General features: G+C 46.7%; 1 protein-coding gene across 3 annotated transcripts; it reads left to right on the top strand.

Moving 5' to 3' along the window:
• Positions 1-54: 54 nt before the first annotated feature.
• On the top strand, positions 55-16626 carry LOC148221227 (nucleolar pre-ribosomal-associated protein 1-like). 3 transcript variants are annotated; one of them, XM_088178764.1, is made up of 5 exons: positions 55-553; positions 12272-12378; positions 12472-12588; positions 13227-14266; positions 14495-16626. In XM_088178764.1, the coding sequence occupies exons 2-4, from the start codon at positions 12373-12375 to the stop codon at positions 13374-13376; spliced, it is 273 nt and encodes a 90-aa protein (XP_088034890.1). In that variant the 5' UTR covers positions 55-553; positions 12272-12372; the 3' UTR covers positions 13377-14266; positions 14495-16626. The 3 variants fall into 3 exon arrangements, with proteins under 3 accessions (XP_088034890.1, XP_088034892.1, XP_088034891.1); XM_088178766.1 differs by lacking the exon at positions 55-553 and adding an exon at positions 9996-10375; XM_088178765.1 differs by lacking the exon at positions 55-553 and having other exon boundaries at positions 10005-12378.
• Positions 16627-16652: the final 26 nt, after the last annotated feature.

The following is a 16652-nucleotide window of genomic DNA, read 5'->3' as shown; positions in this document are numbered from 1 at the left end:
CCCGAACCCGGTGGGGTGGGGGGGAGGAGTCGTGGGGTTTGCTGTCTGGGGGCTCCTTCTGGAGGTTTTCCCCCAAATTTGCCCAAAACCAGGACACTGTCCCTGTTCATTTTTAATCCCTCCCTCTTGTGCTGCCCATCCAGCATGCCAGGGGTTTCTTTTCGTTTTTTGGTTATTTTTCGTTTTCATTTTTCTTCTTCTTTTTTTTTGGTGGGGGTTCCATTTCATCGTGCACCTTGATGTTGATTTTCTTCCCTTGTCCTCTCTGCTGCCCCTCCTCCTTTCTGCCCCTTGTCCCCTGTGTCTGCAGGGCTGGGGAGGAACTTCAGCCCTTGTGGGGGTTGCCCTCCCTTTTCTGGTGTCAGCAGAGTCACTTTCTGTGGGATGGACACATGGGAGGGGTTGCAGTCAAGTGCCCTGCTGCTGTCCAGGGCAGTTGGAGTCGTTCTGTGCCTTCTTTGGGGTGAGGAAAAAAGGCTGAGGGGGGCTCCGACGTGGTTTGGGGCACCCCAAGGTCCCTGGGAGAGGGAGTCGGGCTGCGCTGGAGGAGCAGGTGAGTCGGGCATGGGGGGGGGTCATGGTGGGTGCCAGAACATTGAGAGGGAGGGGTGGGTGTAGAATGCATGAAAAACAGAACCTTAAAAAACAGCTAAATATAGTCTAAAAGGAATGTTTTATTGGTTTGTGTTTGGATAGAGGTAGGGTTTTTTAATAGATACTGTAAATAGAAAAGATAAAGAATAAAAATATATAAGCAAATATAAGAAACCAATATATAAATATATTACATTACATTATATTTTGTTATGAAAATAGAAATATATAAATACTTAGACTTTAAAAGGAATGTTTTATTGTTTTTTATTTGGTTAGAGGAGGGTTTTTAATAAATAATATAAATCATATAGGCAAAAATATACAAATATGCAAAAATAGATACTGACATAAAATTATTATAACTATATATGCATATATATATGTAAGTATAAATCTATAGAAATAAATATAAATATAAAATATATGTATGTAGTATGTAATATAAATAATTTATCGATTTTAATATGTTATATTAAATAGTATGTTATAATAGAATGTAAATAGCATATAGTATATTAATATACAAGTAAAAAATACGTTAAATAGTATATAAATATAGAATACACAATATAGACATATAAATCTACAGATATAAATATGAAAACTAAATAAAAAAATATATTCAAATAGAATTTAAAATAATCGAGTTTTTTGTTTCTATTTGGTTAGAGGCAGAGCTTTTAAAGAAATAATATTAAAAACAATGAACCTCCAAATATAGATGGATATAGATAAAATAGAAATAACATTAGTAATATAAATCTATGTATATAATGAATAATAAAATAATATTGTATATATGATAAATAGAATAGCAATTAAATTGAATATATGAAATATGTCTAGATTATGACTAGAAATTAAATATTAAAAAATAGATGATTTCTATATATAAAAGGGTTTTTTTTTCATTTGGTCAGAGGCAGGGCATTTTTAGTTTGGGTCGGGGTTTTTTTGGGGCGTTCATTGAGAGGATTTTATGACGGGTGGGGACTCTGGTGCTTGGAACTCTCTCCCTTCTCTGTCTGTCCCTGACAGGGCGGCAGTGCCGGGCTGAGTTGGGCGGCAGTGCTGCCGCCGTGTGGACACAGGCGGGTACTGCACCGTGCCCCTCTCAGGATGGCGGAAGGGCCCGCGGGCCGGGACCCAGCCCTGCGGCAGCGCTCAAGATGGCGGCCTCTCTAGGACCCCGGCGGATAGGCGTCTACATAAAACGCCTGCTCGCGCCCGCCGGCGCCCTCACGCCCGCGGCACCGCGGACCGCGCGGCCGTTGTCGGCACGCTCTGACACGTCCGGGAAAATTGTCGGCGAGCGGATCGGCGTCGGCGATGTAACCAGGCATCTTATGCCTACACACCGGGGTCCTGATTTTTTCCCGCCCTTTCTGCCGCCATTTTGGGAAGGTCAGGCGGGGTGCCGCCCGAGCCGCCATTTTGAGAGTCCCGACACGCTCAAGATGGCGGCCTCTCTAGGACCCCGGCGGATAGGCGTTTACATAAAACGCCTGCCCGCACCCGCCGGCGCCCTCACTCCCGCGGCACCGCGAACCGCGCGGCCGTTGTCGGCACGCTCTGAAACATCCGGGAAAATTGGCGGCGAGCAGATGGGCGTCGGCGATGTAATCAGGCATCTTATGCCTACACACCGGGGTCCTGATTTTTTCCCGCCCTTTCTGCCGCCATTTTGGGAAGGTCAGGCGGGGTGCCGCCCGAGCCGCCATTTTGAGAGTGCGGACACACTCAAAATGGCGGCCTCTCTAGGACCCCGGCGGATAGGCGTCTACATAAAACGCCTGCCCGCGCCCGCCGCGCCCTCACGCCCGCGGCACCGCGGACCGCGCGGCCGTTGTCGGCACGCTCTGAAACAACAGGGAAAATTGGCGGCGAGCGGATCGGCGTCGGCGATGTAATCAGGCATCTTATGCCTACACACCGGGGTCCTGATTTTTTCCCGCCCTTTCTGCCGCCATTTTTGGCAGGTCAGCCGGGGTGCCGCCCGAGCCGCCATTTTGAGAGTCCCGACACGCTCAAGATGGCGGCCTCTCTAGGACCCCGGCGGATAGGCGTTTACATAAAACGCCTGCCCGCGTTCGCCGGCATAAAAATAAATATGCATAAATATAAACATAGACATAAACATGCACAAACGTTAACCTGCATAGATATAAACATAAACATAAACATGCAAAACAATAATAATAAATATAAATATAAACATAATTAGAAATAGAAATACAAACATTAATAAAATCTGTGAGAAATGGGGGGGAAAAACCATGAAAAATGATGGAAAAATCAGAGAGAAATGGGGGAAAAATCGGTGAGGAATGGGGAAAAAGATCAACGAAAAATTGGGAAAAATCAGTCAGAAGTGGGGGATAAAAATCAGTGAGAAATGGGGGGAAAAGTCGGTGAGAAATGGGGAAAAAATCAGTGATTAATGGGCCGGAAAATGCATGAAAAATGGGGGGAATAATTCAGAGAGAAATGGGGGCAAATATCAGTGAGAAATGGGGGGGAAAATCAGGAAATATCCATGAAAATTGGGGGAAACATCCATGAAAAATGGCGGAAAAAATCAGTGAGAAATGGGGAAAAATGGGGAAAAAGGAGTGATAAATGGGGGAAAAAATCAGTGAGAAATGGGGAAAAAAGGGGAAAAAATCCACGAAAAATCGGTGGAAAAATCCATGAAAAATCAACGGAAAAATCAGTGAGAAATGGGGAAAACATCATGGTGAAATGGGGAAAAAATCAGAGAGAAATGGGGAAAAATCATTGAAAAATGGGGGATAAAAATCAGTGAGAAATGGGGGGAAAATGGGGAAAAACATCAGTGAGAAATGGGGAAAAAAATCTTTGATAAATTGGGGCAAAAATCATTGAGAAATGGGGAAAAAAATCAGTGAGAAATGGGGAAAATTTGGGAAAAATCCACGAAAATTGCGGGAAAAAATGCTTGAAAAATTGGGGAAAAAAATCCGAGAGAAAATCATCCCGTAATCCCCGAGGAAATCCCCCCGGAACACTCGGGAAAATCCCCCCGGAATTCCTCGTAAAATCACCCCGGATACCCCGGGAAAATCCCTCCGGACTCCCCGAAAAATTCCCCCCGGAATACTCGGGAAAATCCCCCCGGAATCCCCGAGAAAATCCACCCGGAATCCCCTGGAAAATCCACCGGGAATTCCCCGGGAAATTCCTCGCTGAAACCCCTGGAAAATCCCCCCGGAATCCCGGAGAAAATCCCCCCGGAATTCCCCGGGAATATCCCCTCGGAATCCCCGGGAAAATCCTCCCGGAATTCCCGAGAAAATCCCCCGGAATTCCCTGAGGAAATCGCCCCGGAATCCCAGTGAAAATCCCCCCGGAATCCCCGTGAAAATCCCCCCGGAATCCCCGATAAAATCTCCCCGGAATCCCTGAGAAAATCCCCCCGGAATCCGCGAGAAAATATGCCCAGAATCCCCGAGAAAATCCCCCCGGAATCCCCGGGAATATCCCCCAGGAATCCCCGATAAAATCCCCCCGGAATCCCCCAGAAAATCCCCCCGGAATCCCCGACAAAATCCCCCCGGAATTCCCGAGAAAATCCCCCCGGAATCCCCGGAAAATCCCCGCGGAATTCCGGTCCATTTCTGTAGGAGAATAGTTTGTAAGGATAGTGCAGAAGGCACTAGTTGCCAACGAGTTACAGCTGTACAGATTAGCAAGGAGTGGAAACAGCCTTACCTGCCCAGTGAGGCTGGTTGTTATAAAAGCGTGGGTCAGCTGGCTGCCAGTTTCACTAAGCACAGCTCCAGCTGGAGGTGCAGAGCCTGCTGCAGTGTGGGCTGGAGCCTGCTGGCTGTGCTGCGAGGAGGAAGGGACACGTGGCCGTGCAAGGGATGGACAAGGTGAGAGGATGCTGTGTGTGGGACAGACAGGCTCAGGTGGCTGGGGAAGGGACAGGCTGGGGTTTAGCCAGTCGTACAGAGGAGAGGAGGAGTGGGTGCTGTGTGGAGCTGCCTGTGAGAAAAGGAGTCAGAGTTGCCTCAAAGAAATCTGTGGAGAGAAGGCATGAAAAGTGTGTAATGAAAGACTAATGTTGGTGCCTGTCATGTCTGTCTTGATATAATTGCTACACGTTTTCTCGGAATGCTTGAATTTAGACATAAAATGAAAACTTTATTGTAAGAAAGGAATGCATTTCTCACCAAAGTGGTGTAGGGTGGGGGATCACAACTCACAGATGGCCTGGAAGCGGAACGGCCACAGGGGTTACTGTAACTGGGCCTCCAGTACCAAAGCCCCAGTGGGTTTAAAGGCTAGAGCTGGGCTGGGATTAGCACGGGCTATGCAGCTGGGCTCATGCACAGGTCTGTCAGCACTCCTACCCGAGGACAGTCCCTCACCTAGGGAGAGGTTCTAGGCCTGGAGATGAGGCTGAGTTTGGGAAGGGTGATGAGGACATGGTTAGGGAGGGATGTAAATGCATATCAAAAGACTTAATTTTGAGGGGTGGCAAGCATTAGCTATAAAACAGTAAGTATTTACAGCTAAAGGCTGGAGGTGGGGGCTGTCTGAGGAGGACAGGACTGTTTAAGGCTGAAGTTGGAAGAGAAACCTTGGTGAAGCTTTTGCGTTAGAAACGGCCTCACCTGCCAAATCAGATTTTTGTCTTCAGGATTGCATGAGTGAGGCTGCCACAGCCAAGGAAAAGGTTCAGGTTTGGGAGGCAAAGGCGAGTTAGGCAGGGCTGCAGGGCTGGGGCTTGGCTGTTTCCATACTGCTCAGGGCAGCAAAGGGTAGCTGGCTCACTGGGCCTTGGATCTAGAACTCTTTCTGGAACAAGGTGGAGAGCTGAGGTTCATGCAAGGAAGGGGCCAGGAATTCTTTGTCTGACTGGAAAATGCCAGAGGGGCAGTGTGTGACTCGGATAGGATGATATGTTCGTCTGGCGAGAGTCACAAAAGAATATTTTGGTTTACTGATAACTGGGCAGCTCAGAAGTTACTACTTGACTTAGTTGCTGCTCCCATCTGTTGCACACATAAACAGAGCAAAGCAGACGAATTCTCTCGGAGCCTGAGGTCTTTGACTGGCCCTCCAAAAATGCTGCCCGCTAAAAAACAGACGTGGGGGAGGAAAGTTGTCAGATACAATAGAGCAAGAAAAGGACACGGGCTTCAAAGTGCCCTCCAGCAGACCACGGAAGTGACCTGTCTGGAAGTGAAACCAGCAGTCTGCTTCCCCAGCCTCCTGGAAGCCTCTAACAGCTACACAGGCAGTGAGGGGAGAGAACAATTCAACCTAAAAATAATTTTCAGTAGCGTTCTGCACTGCTGTTAAAAATACTGCAACCAGGGAATGTGGTGTGGTGATAACTATTAGGCCTGTAAGTCTGGTAACTGGGGCTTTTAGCTCAAACATCTCGGTATGGCTACTTTGAGCCTTGTAAAAGCTGCGTTAAGTCCAATTTCTTGGGTAGTTCTACTAGCTCTAGCCTTGCTTTTCATCCCCTCAGTAACAAAGCAACTCCCTCTCGAGAATGTTATTTACTTTCCATATGATGTGCCTACCGATTTCTGGAATTGCAAATGTCTTTGGACACATGCGTAAATTTAAGTTTCAAGAAAGCTGTCAAGCTAAAACAAAGGCTTGCCATAATGCAGAAGAAAATGTTTTATGGAAGAACTGAGAGGTCCCTACCTGGGCATAGAATTTGCTATACTAAGGTGTGTTCCAAACGGATCTGCCATCTAAACAAGCAGAAAAATAGTTGGAATGTAGTGAGTTCAATTTAACTACTGCTAGAAATAGGAATTATTAGCAGAGCTTGGAGCATGATATCACTAGCAGCAGTAAGACGCTTTTAGCTTGCTTCTCATAAATTACTTGTAAAAAGCATTTGTACCTAGTGTGTAGCAATTAATATTTCCCCATTTTCTTCCCCCCCGCCCCCCAGTCTCAGGTACTCCTTTTATTTTACCCTTTTCTGTCTTGTAACATCACCTTCCTTTATTTTATTCTATCTTCTGTTCTCAGAACATCGCAGCATCCTCTGTCAATGTGAAAGCATTTGTTCATCCTGTCTTGGAATGGCTGTCAATGTTGCCCTCTTCTGGATCACTTTTTTTTTTTTTTTTTTTTTTTTTTTTTTTTTTTAACAATATGTTGCTAAATGTCAGGAAAATTAATCCACAAACACCAGCGGTTTATGTCCAAAAAGGAAACAGAGGAGTCCTTTTTGCTTTATTCGAATAAAGGGAGAGGCCATGGGACATTCCCCTGGGATCTCTCAAATTTTTGGAGGACGCAGCCTCCTTTTTATCCTATTTTCCCGGCCGCATTTCCCTCTCTCTTTTCCCATTGGCTGAGGTACTTGAGAGGCACAGACTTCCCGGAACGCCTGATACCTGAAATTCCCCTCTAATGTATAACCCTCCCTTTTAATTTTTAATTCTTATAGAATTCATAGTTTCCCCCCGTTGCTTCTTTCATCTTTCGATATCCAATTTCATTTATCAGCAGCCCTGCCGTTTGTTTGTAAAGGCAACTATCTCTTTCCATTCATCAATCAGTGGAATCCATCCCATTGTTTCTTTTATCTCTCAGTGCTAGCCTTATCTACAGGCTGATCCACAGCTCATTTGTAAAGACAAATTCAACATTCCTCTCAGCTAATAAATGAGAAGTTAGCTGAAAAAAGTAAAAACTGGATTTTTTTTCCGGTGTGTGTCGGACAATACAGTGGAGAGAATTTGCGGGAGGATGATCGAGGATATCCTATTATAATATCGTTCTCGGACATTTTACTATTTTAGATCATCAGTTGTATTCTGAAAGAAATCTATTTTAATGATATGTGTACGTTTGCACGAAGTTATAGTTAAATATAGCTTGCGGCTGGGCTCTTTAATGAATAGGGGTATTTTTGGTTTTAATTCAATATTTTATGCTTGTGGTGTGTAGTGTGCTGATTTATTTTTTAATGTTATTTACTACGTGCGCTTTTGTTTTTGAGTGAAGGTAACTTTCTGGATGGCTTTGTATTTGAGGCAGAATGAATTGAAGTAGGTTTTTAAAACTGATTTTTCATATGTACGATGGGGAGTTTAGTAGGGGCAGCTCTGATGGTGGGGGCTTGGTTGTTAATTTTATCAGACGGCTTTTGTTAGATACAGCTTTTAATTCTGGAAAGTTTTTTTTTCTAATGTCGTGCTTTGAAGGTGGTTTTCGAGGATGTATGGTATAGCTTTATTTTGTTTGTAGATGGTGTATGATAAGGGCTATGGTCTATTTATCTAATGCCCTGTTTTTTCATTCAGGTGTTGATAAGGGAGTTCTTGAATGGCGTTTTGTGTTGTTTTTGTTTTTGGTGGGGCGTTGTTTTTAAAGGATACCTTGATATGCATAAATATAAACATAGACACAAACATGCACAAACGTAAACATAAACATATAAACATAAACATAAACATGCAAGACAATAACAATAAATATAAATATAAACATAAATAGAAATAGAAATACAAACATTAAAAAAATCAGTGAGAAATGGGGTAAAATCAGTGAGAAATGGGGGGAAAAGTCGGTGAGAATTGGGGAAAAAATCAGTGATTAATGGGTGGGAAAATGCATGAAAAATGGGGGGAAAAATTCAGAGAGAAATGGGGGCAAATATCAGTGAGAAATGGGGGGGAAAATCAGGAAATATCCATGAAAATTGGGGGAAACATCCATGAAAAATGGGGGAAAAAATCAGTGAGAAATGGGGAAAAATGGGGAAAAAATCCATGAAAAATGAGGGAAATAATCAGTGAGAAACGGAAAAAAATCAATGAGAAATCGGCGAAAATTGAGGACAAAATCAGCGAGAAATGGGGGAAAAATCAGTGGTAAATGGGGGAATAGTCGATGAAAAATGGGGGAATATTCAGTGAGAAATGGGGGGAAAAAATCAGTGAGTAATGGGGGAAAAATGGGGAAAAAATCCATGAGAAATGGGTGGAAAAAATCAGTGAGAAATGGGGAAAAAAATCAGAGAGAAATGGGGAAAAATCAGTCAGAAATGGGTCGAAAAAATCAGTCAGAAATGGGGAAAAAATCGGTGAGAAATGTTGAAAAAATCTTTGATAAATTGGGGAAAAAAAATCATTGAGAAATTGGGGGAAAAAATTTAGTGAGAAATGGGGAAAAATTGGGAAAAAATCCACGAAAATTGCGGGGGAAAAAAATCAGTGAGAAATGGGGGGAAAAATGCATGAAAAATGGGCCGTAAATATCAGTGAGAAATGGGGAAAAAAATCAATGAAAAATGGCGGGAAAAATCAGATCGGTGATCGATAACTAATGCATGCCTATGGATTACATCGGTGATCGATTGATCGCAACTACCGATCGATTACATCGGCGATCGATTGATCGCGAGTACCGATCGATTAGATCGGCGATCGATTGATCGCGCCTGCCGATCGATTAGATCGGCGATCGATTGATCGCGCCTGCCGATCGATTAGATCGGCGATCGATTGCTAATGCCTGCCGATCGATTAGATCGGCGATCGATTGCTAATGCCTGCCGATCGATTAGATCGGCGATCGATTGCCAATGCCTGCCGATCGATTAGATCGGCGATCGATTGATCGCGCCTGCCGATCGATTAGATCGGCGATCGATTGCTAATGCCTGCCGATCGATTAGATCGGCGATCGATTGCCAATGCCTGCCGATCGATTAGATCGGCGATCGATTGCCAATGCCTGCCGATCGATTAGATCGGCGATCGATTGATCGCGCCTGCCGATCGATTAGATCGGCGAACGATTGCCAATGCCTGCCGATCGATTAGATCGGCGATCGATTGCCAATGCCTGCCGATCGATTGCTAATGCACACTATTTGCACACTCCTTGCACACCCTTTGCACTCATACAGAGGCAGGAGGTTTCTCAGTTCTGGTCGCGGTTTTTTGGGGCGTTCATTCAGGGGGATTTCCTCAAGGATTGGGACACTCCTTGATTCCATCCCTTGCCTGTCTCCCAAGCGCCACCCTGTGGGCAGAGCGCGGTACTGCGCGCCTGCCTCTCCCAAGATGGCGGCTCGGGTGTCGCTCCCCGACCTTCTAACTCTGGCTGCAAAAGGAGGGTGGCACAGCAAGGAGCCCGCTCGCTCTAGTGGGATGCCTGCGCACGACGCCGACACCGATCCCACGGGTGCGATTTTCGGCGGCGTTTCCAATCGTGCGGACATCTCCTTCAGCCCGCTTCGGCCCGGGGAAGAGGGGCGGGGCCGCCAGCGATGGTCCCGGCGCAGCCCGGGCAGGCTCGGGGCGGAGCCGGGGCTTGGCGAGGCGGGGCACGGAGGTCCCGGGGACGGGACCGGGCGGGGCCGGGGCGGTGCTTTAGGGGCGGTCCCCAGTGGTCCCGGGCGGCACCGGGGGCGGGGCCGGGTGATCCCGGAGCGGTACCGAGCTGTGCTGGGGACGGTGCTGCAGGGGCGGTGCCGGGCCCGCCTCAGGGTGATTGAATGCCCAGAAATCGCCTCCTCTGCCCCGTGCTCACACTGAGCTGCGGGCTGCAGCGTGCTGTCGGAGCTCCGCACACAGCACGGATTTGGGCTTCCCCTCCTCTCAAACCCTCTCCCCCTTCTTCCTCCTCCTCATCTTCCTCTTTTTCCTCTCCCTCCGCCTCGCCCCCCTCCCCGGGCCCCTGACTCCCCCCGGGATCCCCTCCTCCGGAGGCGGCCCTTCCGAACCGACCCCCCCTCCAAGCCCCGGAGCCCGAGACCATTAAGGTAAGCTTTGGAATTGAAATATCAGGATATTCACTCTATCCCACTGGCCTGAAATTTCAGGATTGTACGATTTTTTCTTGAAGCAGTTACCTTTGCTGCAGGATTGTGTGGTCACCAGTCTCCTTTCCTGTGCCTCTTGTTGAAATTTGCTGTCAGATAACCGGCTAGTAACGAAATATTTGACAGAAATCAATGCTGTGAACGGACTTCACTGCAGCAGTTGATGAAAGAGCAAAGAAAATGTCTGTCGTGTTTACGCACCCCCCCGAGGCTGAATGAATTCTGATACTGTAATAAATCAGTGCAGTTGGTGCCTGCAAAGGTCTTGACATTGATCAAGAAGATATTGCTTTGGATTTTTACTTTTTATCAGCGTTTCTTTAATCTGTACTTCAGCACTCTAGCCTTTCATAAGTCTTCTCCGGTTTCCTCTGGCCCTGCAGAGTAGTCCTCTCTGTTATTGTCTGATCCCAGCTTTGATGCAAGGAGTACTTTTTGTCTTGAAAATTAGCATCCCCCTCTGCATATTTAAATTAGTTATTTGACTTTTGAGAAAAAGCTGGTCAGCTCGAAGTCCACCAGACACCAGAGGCTGCTGTTTTTAGCACCTTATTCAAAGAGGACATCCTTTAGTTACCTAAGGAGGGGTAGAGATTTACCCCTAGGAATAAGGAATAAATGCAACCAGACTGTCCTGCCAAGAAAAAATCCAGTTACAGTGACTGAATTCGGGTTTAGTTGCCCTTGATCCTTGCAAGGGATTAAAGGCAGGTTCACTTGGTCTCCCAGCAATGAATGTCTCAACCGAAAGCTGCTCAAAATGTGCCGTTTTTCTGATGGTTTTGGATTCTTTTGCCAGGTGGGAACATGGACTGCTTGACTTGTTCCTGTGTCCACTTTCCACTTCAGTCCTTTGCATTTTCTCTGAAGGGAAAGCAGGAACAGGGAAGTTGGGGCAGTTCCGTCAGCAGAAAGGCTGCTAAGAATAGATGGTAAGGACTTACTTTTCTGCACAGTGCCATGTAACTGAAGGCTCGTTTTTGGATTTCACATTCTGTTCCTGCCCGGTTTTGTGAGAGCTGCAGGTGCATTTCTGTTTCCAGACCCTGCCAAAAATAGTCGCTTATATTATAATGAATCCTTTTTCCTTCATGTTTTCTTGCTTTAAATGAATTCCCCTGTCAGACTGATGTGAGCAGCAGTTATTTTTAGAGCTGCTGGTGTTGTACACGGAGTAACTGTAGAACAAATGAGTTGTGATGGCTTCCTTGTATTTGATGTGTGGAGAGGAGCAAAGGCACAGATTCATCCTGTGTAATTGCAGTCGTCCAACGTAGGTGCCAGGGTCGGGAAGCTGGGCAAGGTTTCCTCTCTTGCTGGGCCTTAGGGGGAGGGAGCTGAACCCTGGTGTCACTCGGATTCCTTCCTCTTCTCCCTCCTCCTTTCTTGCTTGTAGAGCTGGAGCTCGGGGTCACCGAGTTTGGGTGCTCGCAGTCAGGGCCTGAATTTGGAGAGCAGGAAAGCGGGGGGAAGTTTCTAGGCACGTCAAAGCCTGTCTCTAGGGTGTGTGACTTGTTGTCTTCCTCACCACCCCCAGCAACTTGCACTTCTCTCTGGACCTTGCTGTGGTCACAGCCCACTGCTCATTTATGTGACTGTTCATCCCTCTGCCTGATTGCTTTAAGTACAAGTAGCCTGATTCAGGTTTAATTTAGCAATGATTTTCCTCTGTTTCATCGGTAGTTTTCTAAAACTCCCCTACAGGCTATTTTGAAGGTGCTTTTTTCTTTTTTTTTTAACTGCCTGTGATGATAGAAAGCTGTACCGCCCTCTGAAAGCAGTATAACCTGCTTTCCAAAAATTACAGAAGTAGGATTTTTATTGTCCACTATGCAGCTGAAGTCCCCCTAGTGAGCCTCTTGAACTGAGGGTGAGGAGAGCGGCAGATACGACTCCTCATCAACCTGCTCTTCTTTTCGTTCCTAAAAGAAGGAAGCATGAAGGTAACTATAGAAAAAGATCTGCATCCCTCGGGGTTTTGTATTTTAGGTGTTTTGAGGTTTATTTACACACCTCCTCCTTTGTTTCCTGGACAGGTTTTACGTGACAGTGGAGCGTTTGAGTACACGTGGAAGGAGCTTTCAATTTGGCTGGAGCACTTGGATAATACAAAAGAAGACCAGAAGGAAGCAGTGATTCAGTTTTTGGAAAAGGTAACGGTGTTCAAATCAGCTGGATAAAAAAATGCAAAGAATAGTGTTAGTGGAAACTGGAGGTCTTGTTGCTATTGTTGAGAAACCTGTCAAAGACCAGCGAATGAATTCTGAGAAAAGCCTTGTTTGGGATTCTTTATACGGAGGTGGCATCCTTCTTGTGTTCAGTGGGAGGGCAGCCAAATGATTTGTAGGAAAATGAAATCCAAAAAGATCAGCTGTTATTACAGCATTGTCGGTGTAAGGGTAGAGTGGTGTAGGTGTGGGTAGCTTTGATCTCCTCTTTAGGTGCCGACATTATCAGAGCTCAGTAGATGGTGGTCCTTGACAAGGAAAGGTGACACTTGCTGTTTACTCTTCAGGATGTTGAATGCCCAGTGCTTTGCCTCCACTGTGGTCTGCCCAGGTACTCGGTGTGTGGTCGCAGTCTAGGTGCCAAGTTGTGGTGGGTTTTTGTTTTTCCATCAGTGTGGCCTGTAGAGCAGGAACTGTAGACAGAATCCTGCAGAAGTGCTATGGAAGTTGTCCTCATAAAAGCTGCCCAGCTTTCAGCACGTGGTCGTTCTCAGTACCGTGTGGTTCCCCTGCACTTGCCAGCCAGCAGGTGCACTTACCTTTCTCCCCACCTTTGCTGACAGATCCTGCTGAAGCTGGTGACCAACCCCTGTCCCTACACTGACAAGGCAGCAGACCTGGTTCAGGCAGCCAGCACGCTCCAGGTGGCTCTGTTTAAACAGGACTCTGATAACATCAGCATCCCCGTCTCTCACATTGATGGTATGTGGTAACCTGTCAACATCCCAACTCCATGACTTGGGGATACACTTTCTAGCCCTAATCAGCAAACTGGGGATGGATAACTCTGGCAATCCTGTTAAGTAAGGGCCCTCCAGGATTCAGCTCTCCACGTGTTCTTGGTATCAGAAGTCGAAGTGGAATTGCCAAGTTGCCGCTTTACCTCTGAAAGTCATTTCTGCCGTGGCTGTGCCACTTGAACGGTATTTGAAATCTCTCTTCATGCTCTTGCAGCAGCGTTTTTGAACTCAAATGGAAATCTAGCCCTTCTGCCTGGGACTGTTGACAGAGTCATGGAATCCCAGAGTGGTTTGGCCGGCAAGGCTCCTTAAATCTCATCCAGTTCCAGCCCTGCCATGAACAGGGACACCTTTCAGTAGCCCGGGCTGCTCCAAGCCCCAGTGTCCAGCCTGGCTTTGGACACATCCAGGGATCCAGGAGCAGCCACAGCTGCTCCGTGCTGGACAGCAGCATTGAAAGGCAGAGTGAAGGTTCAGCTGTAATTTAGGGGTTGCACTTAAAGTTGTATTGCGTGACAAATGTGGCTTTCATCCTTTTTTTTATTTTTTTTTTTTTTTAATTAAAAAGAATTAAAAAGATGCCTTGTATTCCTGGAGTGTTGCATTCTACGTCTGTTGTTTTTCCTGTTAGTCTGGATTCTTGCTTTGATGTTTTTCTTCACTGATTAGATGTCCTGGATATGGTGGATGTCCTGCTCGAGGACAGTGATGGCTTTGATGAAGAAGTTGGGTTCTCTTTAAATGAAGACGTGATCATTTCCCTTCAGTGCTGTTGTCCCTGCTGCATTAGAAGCCAGGAATGAACAAGTCCACGTGGGCCTGGATGCTGATCCCTCTTGCTGGTCCATGACAGCATGTGACAGGTGAGATTTCCAGGTGTCTGATTTAGCAGGAAACTGGTTTGTTCCTTCTTGTGAGGAGGCTCATTGGCTTTGCACGGGCAAAGCCACTCCACGTTTTCCATCTAGGAACAGAGCTGGGGAGCTGTTTTAAAACAGAGTCCCAGAGGTAAACAGCTTGGCTCGGTATTTCTGTGTGGGAATAGAAGAATATCTGTGTCTTCTGATTTTTCTCTCGTCTTTCTTCCACAGGTGTTTTTGTATTCCTGACTTGGGTTTCCATCGGGGACACGTGGCTTGGAGCTCAGGAGCCGGATCTGTTCCTTGCCCACGGCAGATTGGTCTGCACTAGTGCAGGTGACGAATTACAGGACGGCTTGGGAACTCGGAAACAAGGAGAAGCAAGTCTTATGTGTCTTTGCAAAAAGATTTGGCTACCACAGGGCATTAATTCAGGGAGTTAAGACTTCATCTTTAACGTTCTGTGCTCTGCCAGCATCACTGCGAGCCCTGAAAGCCTCCTGAGCTGTTCTCATACAGACCTATCTTGTTTGGTCAAAAAAAAATCTTAGTTTAGTTTCGTCCAAGAAATGTTACTACTCTGTGCGAGCTCATGGGGAAGCTTTTATTCGGCATCTCTCAGTGGGACATTGAAAGTCCAACTTCCCATTTCTTGCACAGTGTGAGAGGCAGTATTACTTTCTATCATTTTTATCACAGGCATTTTAAACTTTTTGAGGAACCGGCAGGACTGTTTGTGTGGAGGCGTGCGGTTCACAGCCATCCTCTGTCCAACGTAGGATGGGAAAAAAAGGCTGGAGAGCTTCCTACAAGGGGCTGTAAGTGCAAATGACCAGGAGCCCGGGGTTTAGTCATGATGATTTAGTATTTCTTAAAAGACTCTGATTGATTTCATGATGCCAAAACCAGTATGGATAGAAGACTGAAGTCAGGAATCACGATGGTCTCCTTGGGTTTAAAAAGCTTTAATGGTGTTTCAAGACATTTGTATGAGACCTGGTTTGTTTTTTCTTACCCTTTTATTCAATCAAAAAAAAAAAAAAAAAAAAAAAAGCCTTGATCCATCACTGCTGCTGTGATGTGTGACTAATGCCTGTCCTCCCTCCACGTGGAACAGGTGAGAGGTGGAACTGAAGCCCAAAGAGTTTTCTGCCCACTGATAATACGTGAGTCATATTGGGAATTCTCTGCAGAATGGCAACAGTTGTTCTTGAATGTGGCCATGAGGGGAGTGGAACATGGCAGCCCGGGTCTGAGAAGGTGCAGTGCCAGAAGGAGAAGCTTTGAAATGTTAAATCAGGATTGATTCAGGTGACTCGCGACCGCGTGCTGTGCCCAGGGCCTTGGTAGAAATACTGTGCAGGGAAAAGCCAGAGCTGCCTGTGCTATGAGCTGAATTTTTTATTGGGGGGGGGGGGGGGGGGGTGTGAAATAAGAATGAGGTGCAAATGAGGGAATTGCTTGTGTGTGTGAATATTCTTGTCCTAAAGGAGCGCTGCCCGGTGCTCCTCCCTTGCTGTGCCCCTCTCCTGGTGAGCCTCTGTCCTGCTGGCCGTGCCTCTCTGTCTCCGTGGCTGTGCTGCTCCTTGCCCGTCTTTGCCCGCCCCGCACGGGCTGTGCTCGCTTCCTCTCTGGCTCCTGGGTTCCCTCTTTGTCATGGTACCCCTCAGTCCTTGCTGTGTGTTTGGCACTCTCTGTCTTTTCTCCGTCCTTCTCTGTGCCTCTGTGGTGCTCCCTGTGCCGTTGTTTCCCGTGGGATCCTTGTGTCCCGGTCACTGTCTGTCCTAGGGTGATGTTATGGTGTTTCTATCTCCAATCATGTGTCCTGATTATGTTTGGTATTATGTCCTGTGCTTCCAGGACTGACTCTGAGAGTGAAGCTTTGTTTTGTCTTGTTATCAGCCGGCTCACCTCCCCCATGGTCTATGTTTAGGAGAGGTTTTAGCTCGGTTTGCTTGCTTGCTTGCTTGCCTGCTTGCTTGCCTGCTTGCTCGCTTCTGCCTCTTTTTCTTTCCTTCGCTTTGCCCTTGCTTTTTTCTTATTAGTTAGTTCAGCTAGGCAGTCCAACTTTTTCCCTGGACTGTTTTCTCTTCCACCCCGTCCCCTCCCTCTCCTGGATACCATCTGAACCTGTTCCGGACGGGGACCTGGGAAACCCCAAGAAACACCGGGAGTCTACACTCTGTCACCTGCAGCAGCCATTCCCAAGCGCCAGAGACTGATAACTGGGCGACCACTCGCCAGAGAGACTGAACTCGTCATCCCTTCAGAACGGTGAAAGAGTTTTTTGTCAGCTGGTGTTGTCTTTTTTCCCTGTGCTGGGGAGTGTCTTGCTTGTTAAATAAAGAGGTTTTTTTCTCCCACTCTTCTCCGAGGAAATTCTTCCCGA

This window comes from Sturnus vulgaris, chromosome 25 (genome assembly GCF_052056855.1).
Source record: "Sturnus vulgaris isolate bStuVul1 chromosome 25, bStuVul1.hap1, whole genome shotgun sequence".
NCBI classification, from domain to species: Eukaryota; Metazoa; Chordata; class Aves; order Passeriformes; family Sturnidae; genus Sturnus; species Sturnus vulgaris.
This window is presented reverse-complemented; position numbering and strand designations above follow the sequence as displayed.